Source organism: Hypanus sabinus, chromosome 10 (assembly GCF_030144855.1).
Source record: "Hypanus sabinus isolate sHypSab1 chromosome 10, sHypSab1.hap1, whole genome shotgun sequence".
Classification (NCBI taxonomy): domain Eukaryota; kingdom Metazoa; phylum Chordata; class Chondrichthyes; order Myliobatiformes; family Dasyatidae; genus Hypanus; species Hypanus sabinus.
In genome coordinates this window covers 78,449,298-78,472,991 of record NC_082715.1, presented here as the reverse complement: position 1 = coordinate 78,472,991, position 23,694 = coordinate 78,449,298, and the positions used below count along the sequence as shown (strand labels likewise).

At 40.3% G+C, this 23,694-nt stretch overlaps 1 protein-coding gene across 6 annotated transcripts in view; it reads right to left on the bottom strand.

Annotated features, from left to right (window-relative positions):
• arid4b (AT-rich interaction domain 4B) overlaps positions 1 to 23,694 on the bottom strand; it is a 141,428-nt gene that overhangs the window by 111,063 nt on the left and 6,671 nt on the right. For all 6 annotated transcript variants that reach the window (XR_009514366.1, XM_059982175.1, XM_059982176.1 and 3 more), the window contains exon 3: positions 9,589 to 9,699. Coding sequence is in view for 5 of the 6 variants with exons in the window: in XM_059982175.1 (XP_059838158.1) it covers positions 9,589 to 9,699 (111 nt within the window). In the remaining variant the exon portion in view is untranslated. The remainder of the gene's footprint in view (positions 1 to 9,588; positions 9,700 to 23,694) is intronic.

The following is a 23,694-nucleotide window of genomic DNA, read 5'->3' as shown; positions in this document are numbered from 1 at the left end:
CTCTGATGTGAGACATTTTAACTCTTGGAAAAAGATGCTGTCTGCCTATCTATGCTTCTCACATTCTTATAAACCTCTATCTGATCGCCCCTCAGCCTCCACTGCTCCAAAGGAACAACCGAAGTTTGTCCAGCCTCTCATTACAGCACATGTCCTTTAATCAAGGCAAAATTCTGGTGAACCTCTTTGCACCCTCTCCAAAAACTCTACATCCTTCTTATAGTGGGGTGACTGGAAATGTATGCAATATTCCAGATGCAGCCTAGAGTTATAAAGCTGCAACATAACTGCCTGACTTTTGAACTGGAAAAAATAGTTAAAAATAACAAGGAAATATGACTAAATGCATTATCTTTTAAATAATTGCTGAGGAAGCATTATAGGTCATATATTTTCCTGGTGAAAGTTCTGTTGTTGTCCTTCCATGAGCATAAATAGCCCTTCAGTATCTTGACAAAATCTCAATGTTATTGTTGGTGTAAACCACAACAGAAGCAAATTCTGATCACACACAAACATATCAACCAGATAGCAATTATTTGAACCCTAGAAAACTTCACTCTCTCTCTTCAAAGATTCTGCACTCTTACAAACACCACAAGAGTTTAACAAGAAGGAACCTGCATAAAAGGAGGAAAGAAGTGAGTGAAAGGAAGGAACACAAAATAAGAACCAGAATCAGGTTTATTAACACTGGCGTGTGACGTGAAATTTGTTAACTTAGCAGCAGCAGTTCAATGCAATACATTAATATAGAAGAGAAAAAGAATAATAATAAATAAATCAATTACAGTATACATCTATTGAATAGTCATGACAAATCTCTTCAAACTCCTAATAAAGTATAGCTGCTGTCTTGCCTTCTTTATAACTATATCAATATGTTGGGACCAGGTTAGATCCTCAGATTTTTACACCCAGGAACTTGAAGCTGCTCACACTCTCCACTTCTGATCCCTCTATGAGGATTGGTATGTGTTCCTTCGTCTTACCCTTCCTGAAGTCCACCATCAGCTCTTTCATCTTACTGATGTTGAGTGCCGGGTTGTTGCTGTGACAGCACTCCACTAGTTGGCACGTCTCATTCCTGTATGCCCTCTCGTCACCTCCTGAGATTCTACCAACAATGGTTGTATCATCAGCAAATTTATGGATGGTGTTGGGCTATGCCTAGCCACACAGTCATGTGTATAGAGAGCAGAGCAGTGGGCTAAGCACACACCCCTGAGATGCACCAGTGTTGATCATCAGCGAGGATGATATGGTATCACCAATCCGCATAGATTGTGGTCTTCCAGTTAGGAAGTCAGGGATCTATTTGCAGAGGGAGGTACAGAGGCCCAGGTTCTGCAACTTCTCAATCAGGATTGAAATCAGAATAAGAATATGACAACAAACTGAAAGAAAAAGTGGGTAACATACTAGTTGAATGAGAGCAAATTTTATCAGTGAACAGAGGTCAAGCAGCATATAAAAGAAATGAAACTTTCCATGGGTACATATTGCTTTGGAATCCAGTCATTAACAGAGAGAATCCCCAACACCACAACCACCATAATACAACATGCTGCTCTCCACTCAAGATGTGCTCACAATGCTGAAAAAGAAAATAACCCAATCTTATGCCTTAATACGAGCTAACAGGAAGCATATATAGTAAAACTATTATAATACAAGCTGAAACTGCAACAGAGAAATCGGGGCAGATTAGATGAGAATAAGACATCACAGAACAGCACAGCACAGGAACAATGTCTGTGTTAACCATGATACCAATCAAATATAATCCCACCCACAGGTAACACTATTACACTGCCAGTGACCTCCCTTCAATTCCCACCACTGTCTGTACTGTCGTACATTCTCCCCGTGACCTGCATGGGTTTTCTGCAGGTGCTCCAGTTTCCTCCCACATTTCAAAGCTGTACAAATTAGTAGGTTAATTGGACTCAGGGGTATAATTGTGTGGTGCAGACTCAATGGGGCAGAAAGGTTTCTTACTGCGCTATAGCTCAAAATTAAAAAAAGTAAATAAATCCCTAAATTCCCTGACTGTCTAAATGCTTCTCTTTCCAGTAACTATTTAATTAAATTGTCAACTTTTACACCCCTCCCCCCTTCAGTGAACCTTCAACAGCTACAACACAAAATCTGTCACTTCATTTTACTTTTAAATTCTTTATTCAACCTGGACAATCAATGGTTAATCCTTGACACAACAATCATCAAAATTCACTACAGTCATAATGCATTAACTGCATATTAACAAATTCATTGTTCATATACAATGAACCCTACAAGTGGCAACATTTACAGGATTTTTAATCTCCTGGTTATTTTAATACTGGCTTGCAAAATAATCAGCTTGGAAGGGAGATGGAACACAATGTTCTATAAACAAGATCAAAACCTTGACTTTGATAGGAACCCACATATTGAAAAATGGAATATAACAGTTTAAACCAGCAAAAAAATCCATATGCTTTATCTTTATTTAGAGTTCAGACTTGTATTTCAAGGTCATGATACAACTTCTGTAATTCATTGAATGAATTTGAAAAACTGACTACAAAAAAGACCAGTTAAATTAGAAGAAACGTCATAGTCACTTCTCCCTATTTTCCATTTTGTAGTAATTTTTTAATCCATTCAATGAATCACAAAAGCTGTTATCAGGATTTATTGAATGGATACTGACTACAAAATAGGAAGAAAGAACTGAATAAATCACAGATCGGGAAAGTGATATTCCACAAAGATGAAATCTGTTACATGGAAGCACAATTTTCCAAATCTGTCCAATTCCAAAGTTTCCAAATCAGTCCAATTGGATAGTGGAGCAGAACAAAATAACTTCAGGATGACATCAATAAATTTGAAGTATAGATGTCTAATTTGCTTATTAAATTTTAACATCTTTAAGTACAAAGTAATACATTTTATCAGGAATAAAGGCAGTCACACTCTTCTTGAAAAATTTATGTTGAATAAGAAGAAAAAAAGAAAAACAGATCAGGGAGTACAGATCTTATTAGGAATAGCAAATTAGGTTAACAACCTGTTGCCTGTGAGTCCAAGAGCCACTGGAGGCCCAGAAGTTTGACTGTGTATATGAGTGGGTGGGAGGAAAGAAAGAAACTTGTTTTGTTCTTGCTGCTTATTTACTATTTTGTCATGTTCTGTGTTGTTCTGCCAAGTATTGTGGGCATGCTATGTTGGTGCTGGAATGTGTGACAACACTTGTGGACTATCCGCAGCACATCCTTGGGTTTGTATTGGTTGTTAACACAAATGGTGCATTTAATGCGATGTACATGTGATTCGGAAGATGAATGCGCTTTCTCTTCAAGAAGTCACAGGCAAAGATTTATTGGAGTCAGTTGGAACGTTCCATTTTTCCCCCCAAAGAAATGTTGAAAACATTCTCAAATGATTTCCTTCTATATCAGGCAGTCTCATCTTGTGACAAAACTAGGAATAAAATGTCTCTTTGGTAGTCTAGTTTTGGGTGTACAAACAACATGGTCTGCCCAGCAGAATGAGTTTCAGTGTTGGAACACTATTCTGGGTCAAGATAAAGATATTCATTTGCTTCTGCTGCCAGTGGATTTGGGAGAATTTTGCAGCGATAAGAATTGGTGGTACCTTTCCTGTGCTAAGTTATGCACCAGTCAGTTTGGATAGAGAACTTTTGATCTTAAACATTACATCTGTTTCTCTGGAAAATGCTGGAAATGCACAGCAAGAAAGATAGAGAAACAACGCAAGAAACATTGTCTTACTCTGTCATATATTTTAAAAAATATTTTCAGTTGTTCGACATTCAGCAGATTACACTGGCACTTTTTGTGCCAGTGAAGGTGGCTATGGCCACATGACAGAGTTCCATGAAATTATGAATTTTAGTTATTTATTTAGTGATACAGCATGGAACAGGACTTTGGTCCACACCACTCAGCCACTCCCAACAACCCCAGTTTCACTTTAACCTAATCATGGGACAATTTACAGACCAATTAATCTACCTGATACATCTTTGGATTGTGGAATGAAACCAGAGTACCCAGAGGAAACCCCCTTGGTCCTGGTGAGAACATACGAGCTCTTTACAGATGGCACTGGAATTGAACTCTGATGCCCCGAGCTTTAATAATGTCAAATGAACTGCTATGCTACTGTTGCTGCAAAGTACCACTTGTCAGCAATTGTGCAAGTTCGATTGATTTCTCAAACCTTGATTTCAACTTCTAACTCTTTCTGTTATCTAAGAAACTGCTGCTTTGCAGATTCATGTTTTACTCAGTAACTCAAGCGGGAAAGCAACAGAAGCCAGAATAGTAACAGCACTGACAGGTGTGACTGAGATCAATGGTCCAGATAACCAAATATGCTCGGATCAGACTACAAACCAGACTTTCCAAATTACAAATGCAACTGAACCACTAATTTTCATATAAAGTATTTCCAGTGATAAATCACTGTCATCTGATGATATTCTCCCAAGCAGTAAAAGACTGATATTGTACCAGCCTCTCAATACAAAAACACTTTCATGACCTAATACCATTTTAGTTTACTAGGTCAATCATAATTGCTTAAAACTACAAGTGATTAAAATAGTGACCTCAAAAATATAGCTAGGTTTTGAAGCCACAGCTTGAATAGTTGAACAATTATCTGCACCACCTAGGATTATTATATATATCAAAAATTTAACATAAAATTGGTTAAATTTGTCAAGCAAAGGAGGCAATATGGACTTTAATATGTTTTCTGCAGGTTAGGCAAGACAACACGGAGCATTTTTAGTGAACCCTGGCAAACTTCCACATTTCACAATTAAAGATGCAGTGGAGGACAAAGAACATCTACAGATCAGCTGAAAAACTGATGGCAAGGTACAACTTTATGTCAGAGTTCCGAATTATATATCACCAGAATCCTTACAACAAATAAAATGAACTAACCTTTAACCAGAGATCACATTGTGATAAAAACAGCTCTGGGTAAAAATGTTAAAGATAATTTTTAAAAATTTATTCTCTTCTGACATCACAGAAGGATGTGATATCACTGATTATGTCCAAAATATTTCAGGAATTGCAGCTTCTTTCCCTATAGTGCTCACCTACGTAAAACCTTCAATGCTGTTCTATAAAACTTGAGTATCTTAATCCAATACTAATGCTTACAATCTCTCGCGCTATATTTTCAAATTGTCCAATTGCTTCTCAGATCGGAGTTCTGAGAGGCGGGGCTGCGCAGGCGCATGAAGGAGGCCCGGGAAGGAGGGAAGATATATAAAGAACTCCGCCTTAAGAAGCGGGCAGCGGAGTGCGCCGGGAGCAGAGTGTAGGGCTTGCGCTCAGAGGGCTTAGGCAGAAGAGGGCACAGTAGGCTTATCCTTTAGTTCTTGTATTTTCAGTTATTTGGGAGGTATGAGTGTGAGGGCAGCTTGTTGTTCTCGGTGTCGGATGTGGGAGATCCTGGAGTCTCCGAGCCTCCCGGACATCCACATCTGCGCCAGGTGCGCCGAACTGCAGCTCCTGAGGGACCGAGTTAGGGAACTGGAGCTGCAGCTCGATGACCTTCGCCTGGTCAGAGAGAGTGAGGAGGTGATAGAGAGGAGTTACTCCGGGACCACGGGAGGCAGATAGGTGGGTTACAGTCAGGAAGAGGAAGAGGCAGGTACTAAAGAGTACCCCAGTGGCTGTACCTCTTGACAATAAGTACTCATGTTTGAGTACTGTTGGGGGGGAACAGCCTACCTGGTGGGAGTGACAGTGGCCGAGCCTCCGGCACAGAGGACGGCCCAGTAGCTCAGAAGGGTAGGGTTAGAAGAAAGAGGTCCATAGTAATAGGGGACTCAATAGTCAGGGGCTCAGACAGGCGTTTCTGTGGAGGTGACCGGGAGTCCCGGATGGTAATTTGCCTTCTTGGTGCCAGGGTTCGGGACGTTTCTGATCGCGTCCAAGATATCCTGAAGTGGGAGGGTGAAGAGCCAGAGGTCATGGTACACGTAGGTACCAATGACATAGGAAGAAAAGGGGAAGAGGTCCTGAAACGAGAGTATAGGGAGTTAGGAAGGCCGTTAAGAAGAAGGACCGCAAAGGTAGTAATCTCGGGATTACTGCCTGTGCCACGCGACAGTGAGAGTAGGAATAGAATTAGGTGGAGGATGAATGCGTGGCTGTGGGATTGGAGCAGGGGGCAGGGATTCAAGTTTCTGGATCATTGGGACCTCTTCTGGGGCAGGAGTGACCTGTTCAAGAAGGACGGGTTACACTTGAATCGTGGGGGGACCAATATCCTAGCAGGGAGGTTTGCTAGGGCTACAGGGCGGACTTTAAACTAGTAAGATGGGGGGGCGGGAGACTATTTGAGGAGACTATGGGAGAGGAGGTTAGTTCACCAGTGGAGCAAGTAAATAGACAGTGTGTGAGGGAGGAAAGGCAGGTGATGGAGAAGGGATGCGCTCAGCCCGAAGATGTAGGGGAGAAGAAAGAAAAGGATAATAAATTTGAATGCATTGTTAGGGATGGAAAGAGAGGAGGAGATGGAGAGAATCTTAAATGTATCTATTTTAATGCTAGGAGCATTGTAAGAAAGGTGGATGAGCTTAAAGCGTGGATTGATACCTGGAATTATGATGTTGTAGCTATCAGTGAAACATGGTTGCAGGAAGGGTGTGATTGGCAACTAAATATTCCTGGATTTAGTTGCTTCAGGTGTGATAGAGTAGGTGGGGCCAGAGGAGGAGGTGTTGCATTGCTTGTCCGAGAAAATCTTATGGCGGTGCTTTGGAAGGATAGATTAGAGAGCTCCTCTAGGGAGGCCATTTGGGTGGAATTGAAGAATGGGAAAGGTGCAGTAACACTGATAGGAGTGTATTATAGGCCACCTAATGGGGCGCGTGAGTTGGAAGAGCAAATGTGTAAGGAGATAGCAGATATTTGTAGTAAACACAACATGGTGATTGTGGGAGATTTTAATTTTCCACACGTAGACTGGGAAGCTCATTCTGTAAAAGGGCTGGATGGTTTAGAGTTTGTGAAATGTGTGCAGGATAGTTTTTTGCAACAATACATAGAAGTACCGACTAGAGATGGGGCAGTGTTGGATCTCCTGTTAGGGAATGCGATAGGTCAGCTGACAGATGTATGTGTTGGGGAGCACTTCGGGTCCAGTGATCACAATAGCATTAGCTTCAATATAATTATGGAGAAGGACAGGACTGGACCTAGAGTTGAGATTTTTGATTGGAAAAAGGCTAACTTTGAGGGGATGCGAAGGGATTTAGAGAGAGTGGATTGGGTCAAGTTGTTTTATGGGAAGGATGTAATAGAGAAATGGAGGTCATTTAAGGGTGAAATTATGAGGGTACAGAATCTTGATGTTCCTGTTAGGGTGAAAGGAAAGGTTAAAGCTTTGACAGCACCATGGTTTTCAAGGGATATTAGAAATTTGGTTCAGAAAAAGAGGGATGTCTACAATAGATATAGGCAGCATGGAGTAAAGGAATTGCTTGAGGAATATAAAGAATGTAAAAGGAATCTTAAGAAAGAGATTAGAAAAGCTAAAAGAAGATACGAGGTTGGTTTGGCAAATAAGGTGAAAGTAAATCCGAAAGGTTTCTACAGTTATATTAAAAGCAAGAGGATAGTGAGGGATAAAATTGGCCCCTTAGAGAATCAGAGTGGTCAGCTATGTGTGGAACCGAAGGAGATGGGAGAGATTTTGAATGATTTCTTCTCTTCAGTATTCACTAAGGAGAAGGATATTGAATTGTCTAAGGTGTGGGAAACAAGTAAGGAAGTTATGGAACCTATGACAATTAAAGAGGTGGAGGTACTGGCGCTTTTAAGAAATTTAAAAGTGGATAAATCTCCGGATCCTGACAGGATATTCCCCAGGACCTTGAGGGAAGTTTGTGTAGAAATAGCAGGAGCTCTGACGGAGATCTTTAATATGTCATTAGAAACGGGGATTGTGCCGGAGGATTGGCGTATTGCTCATGTGGTTCCATTGTTTAAAAAGGGTTCTAGAAGGAAGCCTAGCAATTATAGATCTATCAGTTTGACATCAGTGGTGGGTAAATTAATGGAAAGTATTCTTAGAGATAGTATTTATAATTATCTGGATAGACGGGATCTGATTAGAAGTAGCCAGCATGGATTTGTGCATGGAAGGTCATGTTTGACAAACCTTATTGAATTTTTTGAAGAAGTTACGAGGAATGTTGACGAGGGTAAGGCGGTGGATGTAGTCTATATGGACTTCAGCAAAGCCTTTGACAAAGTTCCACATGGAAGGTTAGTTAAGAAGGTTCAGTCGTTAGGTATTAATGCTGGAGTAATAAAATGGATTCAACAGTGGCTAGATGGGAGATGCCAGAGAGTAGTGGTAGATAATTGTTTATCGGGATGGAGGCCGGTGACTAGCGGGGTGCCTCAGGGATCTGCTTTGGGCCCAATGTTGTTTGTAATATACATAAATGATCTGGATGATGGGGTGGTAAATTGGATTAGTAAGTATGCCGATGATACTAAGGTAGGAGGTGTTGTGAACAATGAGGTGGATTTTCAAAGCTTGCAGGGAGATTTATGCCGGTTAGAAGAATGGGCTGAACGTTGGCAGATGGAGTTTAATGCTGAGAAGTGTGAGGTTCTACATTTTGGCAGGAATAATCCAAATAGAACATACAGAGTAAATGGTAGGGCATTGAGGAATGCAGAGGAACAGAGAGATCTAGGAATAACTGTGCATAGTTCCCTGAAAGTGGAGTCTCATGTAGATAGGGTGGTGAAGAGGGCTTTTGGAATGCTGGCCTTTATAAATCAAAGCATTGAGTACAGAAGTTGGGATGTAATGCTAAAGTTGTACAAGGCTTTGGTAAGGCCAAATTTGGAATATTGTGTGCAGTTCTGGTCACCGAATTATAGGAAAGATATCAATAAATTAGAGAGAGTGCAGAGACGATTTACTAGGATGTTACCTGGGTTTCAGCAATTAAGTTACAGAGAAAGGTTGAACAAGTTAGGTCTCTATTCATTGGAGCGTAGAAGGTTGAGGGGGGATTTGATCGAGGTATTTAAAATTTTGAGAGGGATAGATAGAGTTGACATGAACAGGCTGTTTCCATTGAGAGTAGGGGAGATTCAAACTAGAGGACATGATTTGAGAGTTAGGGGGCAGAAGTTTAAGGGAAACACGAGGGGGTATTTCTTTACTCAAAGAGTGATAGCTGTGTGGAATGAGCTTCCTGTAGAAGTAGTAGAGGCCAGTTCAGTTGTGTCATTTAAGGTAAAATTGGATAGGTATATGGACAGGAAAGGAGTGGAGGGTTATGGGCTGAGTGCGGGTAGGTGGGACTAGGTGAGATTAAGGGTTCGGCACGGACTAGAAGGGCCAAGATGGCCTGTTTCCGTGCTGTGATTGTTATATGGTTATTTTAACTGGACACCAATATTGCGTTAGTGGCTACTAAATGGACACCAATGACATGGATCACCAAGTGAAGAAGAGAATTTTAAGTCAGGAAACAAAAGTTGGAATGACAATTTTCATTGTTACCAATGAGTTACATACCTTTACTTTGACAAGCCTTTTTGCTGTCTTGATCTTGGCTTCACAGAATGCCCCTCTGTATTTAGCACTCACATCAGTACCAACTGTTAGATAGGGAGGTTCATCGATTGCCTGTAAAAGTAAACAAAAGCATATTTTCACTACCTTTGGTCTGGTTAGCTTTCAGTAAACAGAACTATTACATCCACATACTGCACAAGAGTACTTCCTGCTTGCAATGTGTTGAGAACATAATCTGAGCCTGCTAGGGATGGCAGACTGCCAGCAGTTCCACTGTAACTTGGGAGTGCCTGCTTCCCATTCATCTTGACAGAGCATTGAAACAACTGAAAGTATTCAAGTTCTAGTTCCTGTAGGTGAAAGTGGAAAACACTCTACACTGCAACGCGATTACACATTGGAACACAAAACAAGTAAAAACTTCAGCAGCAGAAGTCGTAGGAGTAACAATCAAAACAACTCATTACCTTGCACAGCTGTTGCAGTCAGCTTTCAAATCAGGCTTTGCACATTGACTGTTAGTCTTTATTTATGTATACTTATTCATCCATTCTATTGCATTTCTTTTCTTTCTGTAAATGCCTACTAGAAAATGAATCTCAAGGTAGTAATGGTGACATACACTTAGTGGCCACTTTATTAGGTATAGGGGTAGAACTTTGTTAATTCTTCTGTCGCCATAGCCCATCCATTTCAAGGTTCAACATGTGTGTTCAGAGATGCTCTTCTGCACACCACTATTGTAAGGCATGGTTATCTGAGTTACAGTAGCCTTCCTTTCTTGAAGCAGTTTGGCCATTCTCCTCTGACCTCTCTCATTGACAAGCCATTTTTGACAAAAGAGCTGCCACAAGCTGGATTTTGTTTTGCTTTTTACACCATTCTCTGTAAACTCATGTATGAAAATCCCAGGAGATCAGCAGTTTCTGAGATACGCACTCAAACTACTGCATCTGGCACCAGCAATCATTCCTCAGTCAAAGTCACTTAGATCACATTTCATTCCTATTCTGATGTTTGGTCTGAATGACAACTGACCCTCTTGACCATGTCTGCATGCTTTTATGCAGTGAGTTGCTGCCACGTGGGTGGCTGATTAGATTTTTACATTAACAAGCAAGGTTTACAGATGAACCTAATAAAGTGGCCACTGAGCTATTTTATTATGTTGATAATAAATCTACTTTATTTTTACTTTTCAATAATTCTTAGCAATAAGCTTGTTTGAAAAGATGGCACTGTCTCAGCTTTCCTGCTGGTCTTCAGTGAAAATTTTTGCTCCCAAGTTCTTCTACCTGTGATTTGCCAGTTAGATAGTATTCACGAAGAGGTAATCCATTGAAGATACTACACTTTTGTCATGAACTGCAGGAACTCCAGATATTGTAGATTGATGCCATCTGAACTTTTCCAGATGGGTACATTTTCAATCTTCTAAATATAACAGCATTTTTCACAATGTATACATCTGTTTCACTTTTGGTTCAGTTCTTGTGTTGATGTAAGTATTCAGTACAGGTTTTGCTGATGCCGCAAGTCATTCAGATTCAAAGAATGGGACGTGGGCAAGGTAAACATCTAGACGACTTTCTGAAAATTTCAGGTTGGCTGTTTTAATCACTGCTTTATTCCCCCCCCACCCCACCATTTCTACTTCTAGTTTTAGTCTTGAATTGGGCAATCTGGGGCAGGCAAACCCAGGCAAAGTAACTGGCTATGCAGCAACAACGTTTTGTACCACCCACTGCTAAGTCCCAGATCTCTTGACTTTCAAAGGTGCTTCCAAATTCAGCAGCCAGTCTTCAAGCTTTTCTATACCTGCAACTCCAAACACACTCTGGATTCTTGCAAGGGCAGTAATATAACAATAAAATTAATGATCAAGTATCACATTTTGTCCTGCTTTTCTACCCAACTGATTTGAAACATTTAAATTCACACACAAAAATTTTCAGTCAAGCACGCCAGTTTAGTTCAGGAGACAGCTCCTGACAATGCAAAACTACAGCACATTTCTATTTCTTTATAAAAGAGGCACAAGGATATTCTTTGGAAATTATGAATGTCAATATATTAGAACCCCTCAACTTAATCTAGTTAAACAGCTAACCCCTAAAATGTGAGTGATCCCATGGTACTCATTTGAAGAATAGGACAAATTGTCCTGGTGTCCAAGGCAATTCTCAGGCTGAAATCAGAAGTGCCAAGATTGACCTTCTAGTTATTTATCTCATTGGTGGCTGCAGTTATAAAAAAGTATTTGGTGACAGAAAAGTAATTTAAGACTTCCCGAGACTGTAAGTGAAGCCACTGAAATACAAGATCGTCGCTTTGTCTGAGGAATGCATCTCTCCTGTTTGGATGTAGTTTAAACAATCACGGGCTGTCATAAACAACCTAACGTCATTTAATTGTTTGAATTTCAGAAAGATAATGATGCCATTGAATGATCCTATTTGCTTTTCTGTGGAAACAACTTCATCTGTACAGTTTACTTCTGTAACATAGGAATATAGCAATTTCACCAGATTCACAATTATAACAACTCCTAGTCACACTATGCATAGTTTTAACACCAAATCTTAATAAGATCCATCCAGAAAACTCAACTTTTAAATGAATTTTAAATGCCCCTAAAAATACATCTGAGGAAAAACTTGTGTATTGTTAATCTGTAAATCATTGCCATTGGAAATTCAGTTTTTAAAGTCACCTTAAACATTCAATGCTTGCAAGTACTGGGTTACTGTATTTTCATACAGCGAGCTATTGTTTACCGAGCTGCATTTTAAATTATATGAAATATAAACTTGAACAAAAGTAGACAATTATCCAATTAATATACTGAACAATTGGAATAATAAAATGGCAATATAGTGCACTGCATTACATGTGCTTGTTGCATTTGGCTCTGCCCTGCCCATGAAGAGCCCTTTGGAATGTGGGCATTGTTACAGAATGGGAAATGGAGTGCCCGATTTAAGTATACATAGTGAAGAAGCCACTTGCCTTTGAGATGAATACTTTAGTAGATATGTTAGCCAGCATCCCAAGCTGAATTCACTACTTCAGGGTGGAAAATATTGTCACAGAACTTTAAAATGCATTCAGTGGCCCTTTATTTGGTAGATGCTCTTCTGCACACCACTGCTGTTACATGTAGTTATTTGATCAGCTTGAAGCAGGCTGATGGCCAGAGCCAGCCCAGTGCTGAGGCTTTTACTCTTGTACCTGGTGGTAATGGACCCAACACACCTGCGCCACCCACCTTATGGTAGGCAGCCAGAAAAGAGTGCAATGGGCCGAACCCCGGCAGATAGGACAGGCTCAGGTGGGGATCATGGTTGACACGGAGAAGTGAGCTGAACACCGGTTCGTCTTCTACCCTCAGGCTCTATAGCTTAACCTCTAATCTGGCTCAGCGCTTCAATTGACTAAACATAGCAAAACAAAATGAAACTCTCAAACCAGGACAGCAGTGGCTGCCGCGGCTTTGATCATACCCGCGTTCTTGAGAGTCCAGTTCGCCAAATCCTTCAGAATAAGCCGAACTGGACACTCATCAATACAAGTATTCTAATAGGTACAAGGATGGGATGGGTATGGAGGGAATTGGCCCAGGTGCAGGTCAATGGGACGAAGGAGACTAATGGTTTGGCACAGAATAGATGGGCCAAAGACCCTGTTTCTGTGCTGTAGTGTCCTATGACTTCATGATAGCACAAAAAACACCAAATTGCTCAACCGGTTCAAAGGCATATCTCCCAAAGGGAAATTACTGGCTGCAGATTGCAGTAATCGAAGTCCAGAATAAATCTATCCAATGAACAGTTAGTAGTTTTGTTAGCTGCCACAAAACAACACCATATATCTGCAGCACCAACTTGAACATGCAGATGTATAGGTGTAAAGAATAAAGTAGCCTCTGAGTGCAGAAGTCCACCTTCACTATCCCACTCAGCTCCATTTAAAGAGGATATTGATTAAAACTCATGCAGAATATTTTAATCATTATACTGAAGAAAGGGAAACAACACTAGTGCCAGAAATGTGCTGACTCTGTATCTGACAGGCAAGTCAGGGAACTAGGTCGAATTTTGAAGAACTATAGCTGGAAATATTTCATATACCAAATCAAACTGGAATGTGGGTCACAGCTTGCTTCCTGTAAAGCAACTTTAAAACTTGTTTTTTTTTTAAATTGTTCTAATTTGCATTGTCTGTAATAAACTATGTCATGGATGTGAAATTTTAATGGCTTTTGATCATGATGAACCTTCACTAAGGGGTGGGGACTATGTGCCATGCACCAGTGATACTGGGTCATGCCATCTAATTTTTTGTTTCTTCTTCCCTACTTTATGACCAGAATTCTCTGTTTGGACTTGAAGATAGAGGGAGGAAAAAGGGGGAAGCACTCTTCCATTTCAACTTATTAATGTGAAAAATTCTTCAATATTTCCCTTCTGTTAACATTCATTATTTGTTAAGTATAAAATCATCACTATTAGTCATTCAATAATGCTAACAGATATTTATTAATACTATCAAAACATTTAAAAACCTTTATTTTAAGTCTAATTTGAACACACTTTAAATGGAATTTATTTTTTAGCTCAACACAGCACCATGTATGAAAATAGCATTTAACATCAGGTGGAAATAACAGCAAATAAAAAAGCCAAGGAGCTCTTTAGTCTCCAAACTTGTACTACCATCTGAGGAAAAACAATCTTTTTTTGTTCACTTTTTTTCCTTACTACCTCTCAATGTGAACTGTGTCCAGGATGGTCATTACAATTCTTATATAGTATTATGGCTTATAGAATGAACCACCTTCCCCCCCCCCCCACCATATCAATTCTCTTCATGCAGTATGAGGTAGAGTGAACCAATCAAGCAAGTGAAAATAAACTACAGTTCATTTACTCCCAATATCAATTCTTTGCATGGTGATTGTCCAGATTGACAGGAAATCTGTGCGGGAGAGTTTTTAAAGTGGGAAAGCCGTTACACAGGGCAGTTCCACTCACTCGATCTGGTTCCAGCGGTACAAACAAGTGTCACAGACTGGGCTCTTCCTTGGTTGCAGTGGATGACCAAGCTGCCTTCTATGCTGTGTCAGGCCCTTTGCTCTCCTCAGAGCAGTGCAATACCATTTAGTATTAAGCACAAAGTCAGCAGTCTAATCAAGATGCATACACCAGAAATCAGATTTAAGTCCACACTTTGTACAGGTTCGGCACTAACATAATGGCAAGCATATACTCTTCTTTCTGCCAATACATCCCAAGCCTTGTGCCAGTTGATACAGACAACTCCAGATTCTCAAGGTACCAAATTACCTCCTGCATTTACTACAAGTGAAGCAAGCAGCTCAAGCCCCTTTGTCAGCAAGTAAACAAAACCCTTCCTAAAATGTTGATCGTTCCTTCTTCTTCATAGATACTCCCTGACATGCTGAGTTTATTTATTTTTATTTGGAGATGCAGCACGGTCACAGATGATTAGACACTGCCTAATTACATCCATATGACTAATTAACCTGCTAACTTGTACGTCTCTCAAACCTGGAGAAAATCCAAGCAGCCACAAGAAGAATGTACAAACTCCTTACAATCAGAGAAAGGAATTGAACCCGGGTCGGTGGCATAACTGCTACAGGACCATTCCAGCAGCATTTTGCGTCAGCTGCTCAAGATTTCCAGCACATGATTTGCTTCTAAGATTCAAATTTTCAATAGGATTGGTTTGTTGTCCATATTTATTTTTAATCTATAATTTCTAGAATTCAGATAGTGTATGATTCCAATTATATGATGTTACAAGCTGATCAGGGCAGGTCTATAGAGTCAGCTCAAATACACAATTTACAATCCCACTTTATTACAATGTAATAACAGTTTGAAGTTTATATGATAAAAACTGCATCTTTTACAACAAAAAAACCATGTGTGTATGCTACACAGCAAAAACAGCATTCAGACAGACAGAGCTCTGCAACCCTGCCATACCTCGCCTCAATAGTGATTAAACAGCTAACAGGATGAGGAGATTCTAAGTACATCCTCATTCTCAATGATGAAGGGACCTACAACTAGGCTGAAGTACTGTGTATTCAGCCAAAAGTTCCATGTGAATAATCCCCCTGAGATCTCCACCATTACATAAACCAGCCTTCAGCCAATTTGATTCACTCTTAATAGAATAAAAAAAGAGGCTGAGATCACGGTTTTGCAAAGGTTACGGAATCCAACATAAGGTGGTGGATACAGCCCAGTCCATCACAGGCAGAGCCCTCCCCACCATGGAGCACATCTACTGCCACAAGAAAGTAGTATCCATCATCAAAGACGCCCTCCACCCAGGCCATGCTCTCTTCTCACTGCTATAATTTGGAAAGTGGTACACAAGCCTTATGTCCCACAACAACAGGTTCAGGAAAAGTTATTGCAGATATCCCCTGCTTTTCGAAAGCTCATTTTACGCCACTTCGCTTTTACGAAATACCTACATTAGTACCTGTTTTCGCTAACTTAAAGAAATCCGAAGAGGATTTTCACTTTTATGAAAAAAGGCACCCGCCTTAAACTTGTGTTTACCCCGAGAAAGCCTACCATGACCATGAAGCCTTGCGCGGGCATGTATGTGCATATGAGTGTACATGCTGATTTTTTTTTACAAATCAGTTTTGGCTAAATCTTCCCGATTCTGATAAGTGAAACTACACTGAACATACATTATTTCTACTTTATATAGGCTGTGTATTTATCATATCATTCCTGCTTTTACTATATGTTAGTGTTATTTTAGGTTTTATGAGCTATTTGGTATGACTTGGTAGGTTATTTTTTGGGTCTGGGAACGCTCAAAAATTTTTCCCATATAAATTAACGGTAATTGCTTCTTTGCTTTACGCCATTTCGGCTTACAAAATTTTTCATAGGAACGCTCTACTTTCAGATAGCGGGGGACACCTGTACCTTCAACTGTCTGGTTTCTGATAACTTCACTCACCCTAACTCTGAACTGACTCCACAACTTATAGACTCACGTCCATGGCTCTACAACTGATCTCTCTACATGATGTATTTATTATTGTTTTCTTTGCATTTGCAGTGTCTTCTTCTGCACTTTGGTTGTTTGTCAGTCTGTGTGTGTAGTTTTTCACTGATTCCATTGTATTTCTTTGTTCTATTGTGAATGCTTGCCAGAGCATGAATCTCAAGCTAATATTTGGTGACATATACGTACTTTGATAATAAATTTACTTTGAACTTTGAATATGCCAGCTTAATTCCTAAAGATCTGTGCTCCAAAACTAGTCAAACTCTTCTATGATAGATACAATAATGAATGTTGCAAATTACTAACAGAAAAAAGCATCCAAATTGTCTAACTGACCATCAAGGTGAAAACATTCCATAGCTGACACGAAGAGTTGTGTGGTTTCTAGAAATAGATTCTAACTCTGGATCTTACTGGAGTCCCCCAGGGTATTGACTAAAGGCGGATTTACACTTGCGTGTACGGGCTACGCTGTAGCCCTGATTTTCACTTCTGCGTAGGCTCTAGGCGTAGCGAGTATAGATTGGTGTGCGACAAAACGCTAGTTGGCGGTGGGGTTTCTATGCTACTGTGTTGAGTTTCTTCGTGAGACACATGGATGAGGAAATGCATTTCAAACATTTTCGCATGTTGGCAGGTAGATTTGATGATTTGGTTCATCTATTTCGCATCGGAGTACAGACTTGGCGGAGAAGAAGCAACCGGAAATGCAATGCTACCAAGTGGACCAATCACAGTTGTTGCGGTCTGTGTCGCTGTGATGCGTGAGTTACTTCTTTGGGGAGGTGAACGTCACCCTACAGCGTAGGTATGGCACAGGGTATGCAGTACCTACGGTATAGATGTGACACACAAGTATAAATCAGCCTTAAGGCTTGCTTACTTCATTAGCCACCTTCCTTTAAGCAACAGATAAGAGAGAAAAATTGCAGAGTTAAATTCCATTGGCAACTCCTTAGCAAATGAAGCTGCCCATGCTTGCATGTACCAACACTTTGACATTCAACAGGGGTTAATGGTGACCAGCAACATCTGTTGTCACTCACCGAAGAGCAACGTAAAGGCCATCTCCAACAAGCAGGCCTAACCTCCCTCAACTCGAATGGTATTGACGTCAGAATTCCCTATATTCACATCTAAGGAAATGCCAAAAACTGAACTGTATCAGAAACACCCATATAAATACTGTGGCTGCAAGAGCACATCAGACACTCTGTGTTGAATGGTGAGCAGGTTCTTCCTAACCTTCTCTATCCACCCTTCAATGCACAAGTAATCATGAAAAGCTATCCATTTCTACAAATGAGTGGAGATCCAACAAAACTCAAAAAGCTACCAAGGACAGAACTACCTATAGAAGTCAGTTTGTGTGTTAGGTTTGTGAATGTGTTTGGTGAAAATTCGAACCTTCTTAACCTTCCAAGGAAGGCTGGTGAGCCTTCCTAGCAATTACATCTATGAGCTGGGCCCAGGACAGGTCATCCATATATTTAAAGATTAGCTTTATTTGTCACCAGTACATCGAAACAAAGTGAAATGCATCGTTTGCATCAAATCAAATCAACAAGCATCAGACTAGGTGGCCCACAAGTGTTACTGTGCTTCTGCTGTCGACACAGGATGCCCACAATTTACTAACCCATACGTCTTTATTATGTGGGAGGAAAATGGAGTACTTGGAGGAAACCCAGCAGGTCAAAGAAAGAATGTACAAACTCCTTACAGACAGTGACGGGAATTCAACCCCAATGGCTGGCACTGTAAAGCATTATGCTAGCCACTAAACTGGCACATGTTAACGAACAGGAATGTAAAGCTACTCTCTCCACAGCCAATCCCCCAATTCAGACTGCAGCATGTTTATCCTGCTTCCCCTTTCTGAAGTCAACAACCAGCTCATTAGTTTTACTGGTGCTGAGCAAGAGGTGGCTGTTGCAGCACCACTAAGCCAGTTTAAAACTTGCAGTGACTTGCCTGACAACAGTGTCGTCCACAGGAAGGTCGCAGCAGAGCAAGGTGCTCACCACAGCTGTTCATGGGCAACGAATGCTACCTTTGCCCACAACACACAGATCCTAAAAATTGACCAGGTTTTAAAAAATCTCCCCTTAAACCAGAATTTGTTCTGTTTTAGACATTTTCACTTTTTCATCACACACACACACTTTAGAGAGCTATAATATTTTCCAACAAAAACCTTTTCAAACACATGTTCATGAAAAATTACTATAAAGTTAAGAAAAATGATTTCTCCAACTTCTGGAAATCTTTCTTCCTCCCCCTTCTTTCTTTTCCCATTCCCCATCATCTTACCCCTTCACTTCTCATCTGGCCATCATCTCCCTTTGTATTTCCAGCAACTGCAGAATTTCTACGCGCTCACCTATCATCTGCCTGCTTGTACTCCTTCAATCCCTCCTACCTTCATTTTCTGGCTCCTTGCCCCTTTCTTTCCGGTCTTCATGAAGGGTCTCGGCTTGAAACATTCCCCAACACAGATGCTGCTGAGTTCCTCTAGCGTGTTGCTGAATGGGCAGTTAATTCTGGTATTGTAGAATACGCCCACATCCCAAGGAAATTTGGGCAGCATGGTCAGCACAATGTTTTACAGTACAGGGAACCTGGTTTACTTCCTGCTGCCGCCAGTAAGAAGTTTGTGTGTTCCTCTTGTGCCTGGCAGGTTTCCACTAGGTGCTCTGGTTTTCTTCCACAGTCCAAAGACGTACAGGTTGGTAGGTTATTGTAAATTAACTTGTAATTAGACTAGGGTTAAATCAGGGAACTGTTGGGCAGAGCAGTTCAAAGGGCCGGAAGTGCCTATTCTGCACTATTGTTTTAAAGCTACAGTTTATTACAGATTAGCAGTTTTCACCTATTTACATATCAGGAACAATTGCACAAGTTGGAGTCTTTAGAGAGCTTTCGATCTTTTCCAATTTATACCTTTTCAAACACACATTGATGAAAAACTACAAAGTAATGACAGGCACCCAGGACAAATTACTTGACATTTGGTGACTAATTTGATTACGATGAGATTTAGAAGTAAATCTACAAAACTCAACAAATTACTTAATTGGTTGACAAGGTAATCAAATGTCACTCCCAAAATCTCATTTCGACATCAGCCAACAATTGGACATATTGTGATACATATTGTTGAAAGAACTGCACTACAATGAGCACCATCTCCTGATAGAGAACAGACAATCGGCATGGTGAAATAACAAGAACATTCTGAGATGCATCAGCTTTACATCATACAAAATAAGTTCAGACTCAGAATCAGGTTTATTATCATTGACGTTTGTCATGAAAGCAGTACAGTGCAATGCTTAATAAAATACTCATATGTTACAATAATTATAAAAACCAATTAGTGCATAAAGAGAAAAAGTAGTGAAGTAGTATTCATGGACTGTTGAAAAATTTGATGGCGGAGGGAAATCTGATTGCTCAGTTGCAATCAAATTTATTGTCTTTAACAATTCTCCCATATTCTCAAAGGTCAAACTTTTTTTTAAACTCATACAAATGACCTTGATGAAGAGACTGAAGCCATGGTTTCTAAATAACACAAAGTTATGAAAAGGACACAAAAGGAGGCCATGTAGGTTTATCAAATAGGCACAAATGTGAAGTATAATATGGGAAAATGTGAATCTGTCCATTTTGGCAGGGAAAATTTACACAAATTAATATCTAAATGGTGAAAGATTGCAGAGCTCGAGATGCAAAAGACTGGTATCCAGGTACTGGAAGTAATTATTGCTAAGGAAACAAAATACAAAAGCTATGCATCAGTTAAATAAAAAGCATCGATGAAACTACATCTGGATGAATATATATATAAAAATGTTCTCTTCGTTTAAGAATACTTATGCATCGGATGCAGTTCAGTGAAGGTTTACACAAGATAAAAAAAAATAAGAACAGGAGTAGTCTGCTGGCCTTTTGAGTCCGTCTGTGATTAAAGCTGATCTTCCATCTCTGTAAACACAAGAAATTCTGCAGATGCTGGAAGTATTGAGCAACACACAAAAAGAAATGCTGGAGGAACTCAGCAAATCAGACAGCATCTATGGAGGGGAATTAACAAATGATGTTCCAGGACAGACCTTTCACTGAAATGTTGAACTTTTATTTTATCTGAGTGAGCCTTCAGAATACCCAAATGAAGAGGACTACCTTCCGAGTGATGAAATTTCTCCTTTCATAGCTGACTAAATCTCAGACCCTTATTTGGAAACTGTGTCCCTGTCCCTAACTCATCCACAAGAAATATCCTCCGTGCATTCATTCCTGTAAATGCAATATGTTGCAATGAGATCTCCTCTCATCCTTCTGAAGTGAAGAAAATAGTCTACTCAATTTCTTCTCATACAACAAACAAATCTAGTGCTGTACTCCTTTATGGCAAGTTATGGCACTGAACAATATTCCAGATGCAGACTCACCAAGACAATACAAATGCAATGATTTTCTTATGTTTGCATTCAAATCCTCTTGTAATGAGGGCTAACGTGCCATTTGCCTAGATGCTGTTGCCTCACAGGCTGTCAGTGAGTTGTGTAAAAGCACATGCCGGTATCCAAGAACATCATCAAGTGAATGACCTCACATTCTTCCACCCCACCATATATTCCATCAGCCATGTTTTTTCCAACTCACTCAAGAAGTCTATTTAATGGAATTGGTTTATTATTGTCATATGTACAGTTGCATCACTACCTGGTACAGTAGCACCACCCGTGCACAGGATCAGAAAAAGCTGCCGAGGGTTGTAGACTCCATTGCAGGAACGAGCCTCCACACCATTAAGGACATCTTCAAAAGATGATACCTCAAGAAAGTGGCATCTATCATTGTGGACCCTCACCATATGGCACATGCCCTCTTCTCATTACTACCACCAGAGAGGAGATATAGGAGCCTGAAAACTACACTCAATATTTTAGGAACAGCTTCTTCCCCTTCACTATTAAGATTTCTGAAACTCAACTTTGTACTTTCTTTTTGTACTACATATTATTGTAACTTGTAGTAAATTTTATGCATTGCACTGTACTGTTGCTGCAAAACAATATATTTTAAGACGCATATCAGTGGTAATAAACCTGAATCTGAGATACGGTGAAAAGCCTTGCAGACAAGTTATTCCAGAAACAAGCCGTGGGAGGAAAAGCAGCATGTAAAATATAATGCAATAGTTATCAACTGCAATGCAAGTAGACAATTTATGTGCAACCTCTCTAAATTTTTTTGTCCTACATTCAGAGTTTGCACCTTCTTTGAGACTGAAAATCCCACCAAGATTAGTAGTGTCAGCAAGCTTGTAAATACGACATTTAGCCCCTTCAGCCAAATCCTTGCAGTAGACTATAGAAAACTGGGGGATAGTTGTACGTTATGCTACCGGTCAAAGCTTGCTAATACAAAAATCATTGATTAAGGAGTATCTTTATTTGTGACATGAAGATCGAAACACACAGTGAAATGCATAGTTTGCATCAAATCAAAAAGGATGTGCTAGAAGCGGTCACAAGTATCAACCTGCTTACACACACAACTTAAAAATTGGTCAAACAAGCTTGTAACAACTGAAGTCTAATAAAGTGAGAGAGGGCATCAATGAAACAGGACAGACACAGAAGGCAGTCAACTGGGTGGATGTATAAAAGTTATTTCCTCGTCTGAGGATCTAGAATTAGGTAGTCACTAATAAAAAGTGAATGTTCATCTATTTAAGAAAGTTGAGACAATTTAACGCAAACACGAGGAACTCTGCAGATGCTGGTAATTCAAGCAACACACACAAAATGCTGGCGGAATGCAGCAGGCCAGGCAGCATCTATAGGAAGTACAGTTGATGTTTCGGGCCGAGACCCTTCATCAGGTTCAGGGTCTCGGCCCAAAACATTGACAGCGCTTCTTCCTATAGATGCTGCCTGGCCTGCTATGTTCCACCAGCATTTTGTGTATGTTACTTGAGATAATTTAGTTTCTTTTTCAGAGGATCATAAGGCTTTGAAACTCTCTTCTTCGAAGAATAGCGGAAGCAGCCTTGGACCATTTTCAAGGCACAAGTTGACAGATGCTTGATATGCAAAGGAGGGCAGTGAAAGCTTATTTCTAGCAGATGTTAAGCAGAATTAAGTTACAATCAGATTAGCCATAATTTAATTTAATAGCGAGCAGACATAAGAGGGCCAAATAGCCGAATCCTGTTCCTAATTTGTATGCTAACAAGTAAAATCAATTTCGTAGAAACTATCTAGTTTCTTATCCGTAACCACACAAAGTTAACATGAAGAACTAACTAGCAAAGTAACTTCCTTCCAAGTTTCTAGGATCAATCTTCAGTGTGCATGATCACTTAACAAATATTATGTTCAACACACCTCATTGCTGCATTAATCAGTCGTGTCTTACTGTAGAATTTTGATAATTCAGCATCTGATCATCCAGAATTTGCCTCACTCATTAGTGCAGAGTGCGTGCAAGGTTTGAAGTGGGGCTGGGGTGCACACTGTGGGCAATGCATATGGCATTCATTGGTGTTACCATTTCAGAGGACCTGTCCTGGGTCCACTTTGCAGGTGCTTCTACAAAGAAAGCATGGCACAGTCTCGACTTTCTTCGAAGTTTGTGAAGATTTGGTATGACATCTAAAACCTCTAGTAATGTGCACTGGAGATTAAACTGAGTGGTTCCATCACAGCCTGGTATGGAAACACTAATGCCCTTGAATGGAAAATCCTAAAAAAAGTAGTGGATACAGCCTAGTCCATCACAAGTAAAGCCCTCCCCACCATTGAGCACATCAACATCACACACAGTCATGAGAAAGCAGCACCTATCACCAGTGGACACCCCCCCCCCCCAACACCATCCAAGCCATGCCCTGTTCTTGCTGCTGCCATCAGTAAGGAGGTACAGGAGCCTCAGGACTCACACCACCAGGTTCAGGAACAGTTATTACCCCTCAACCATCAGCCCCTTGAACCAAAGGGGTAACTTCACTTACCCCAACACTGA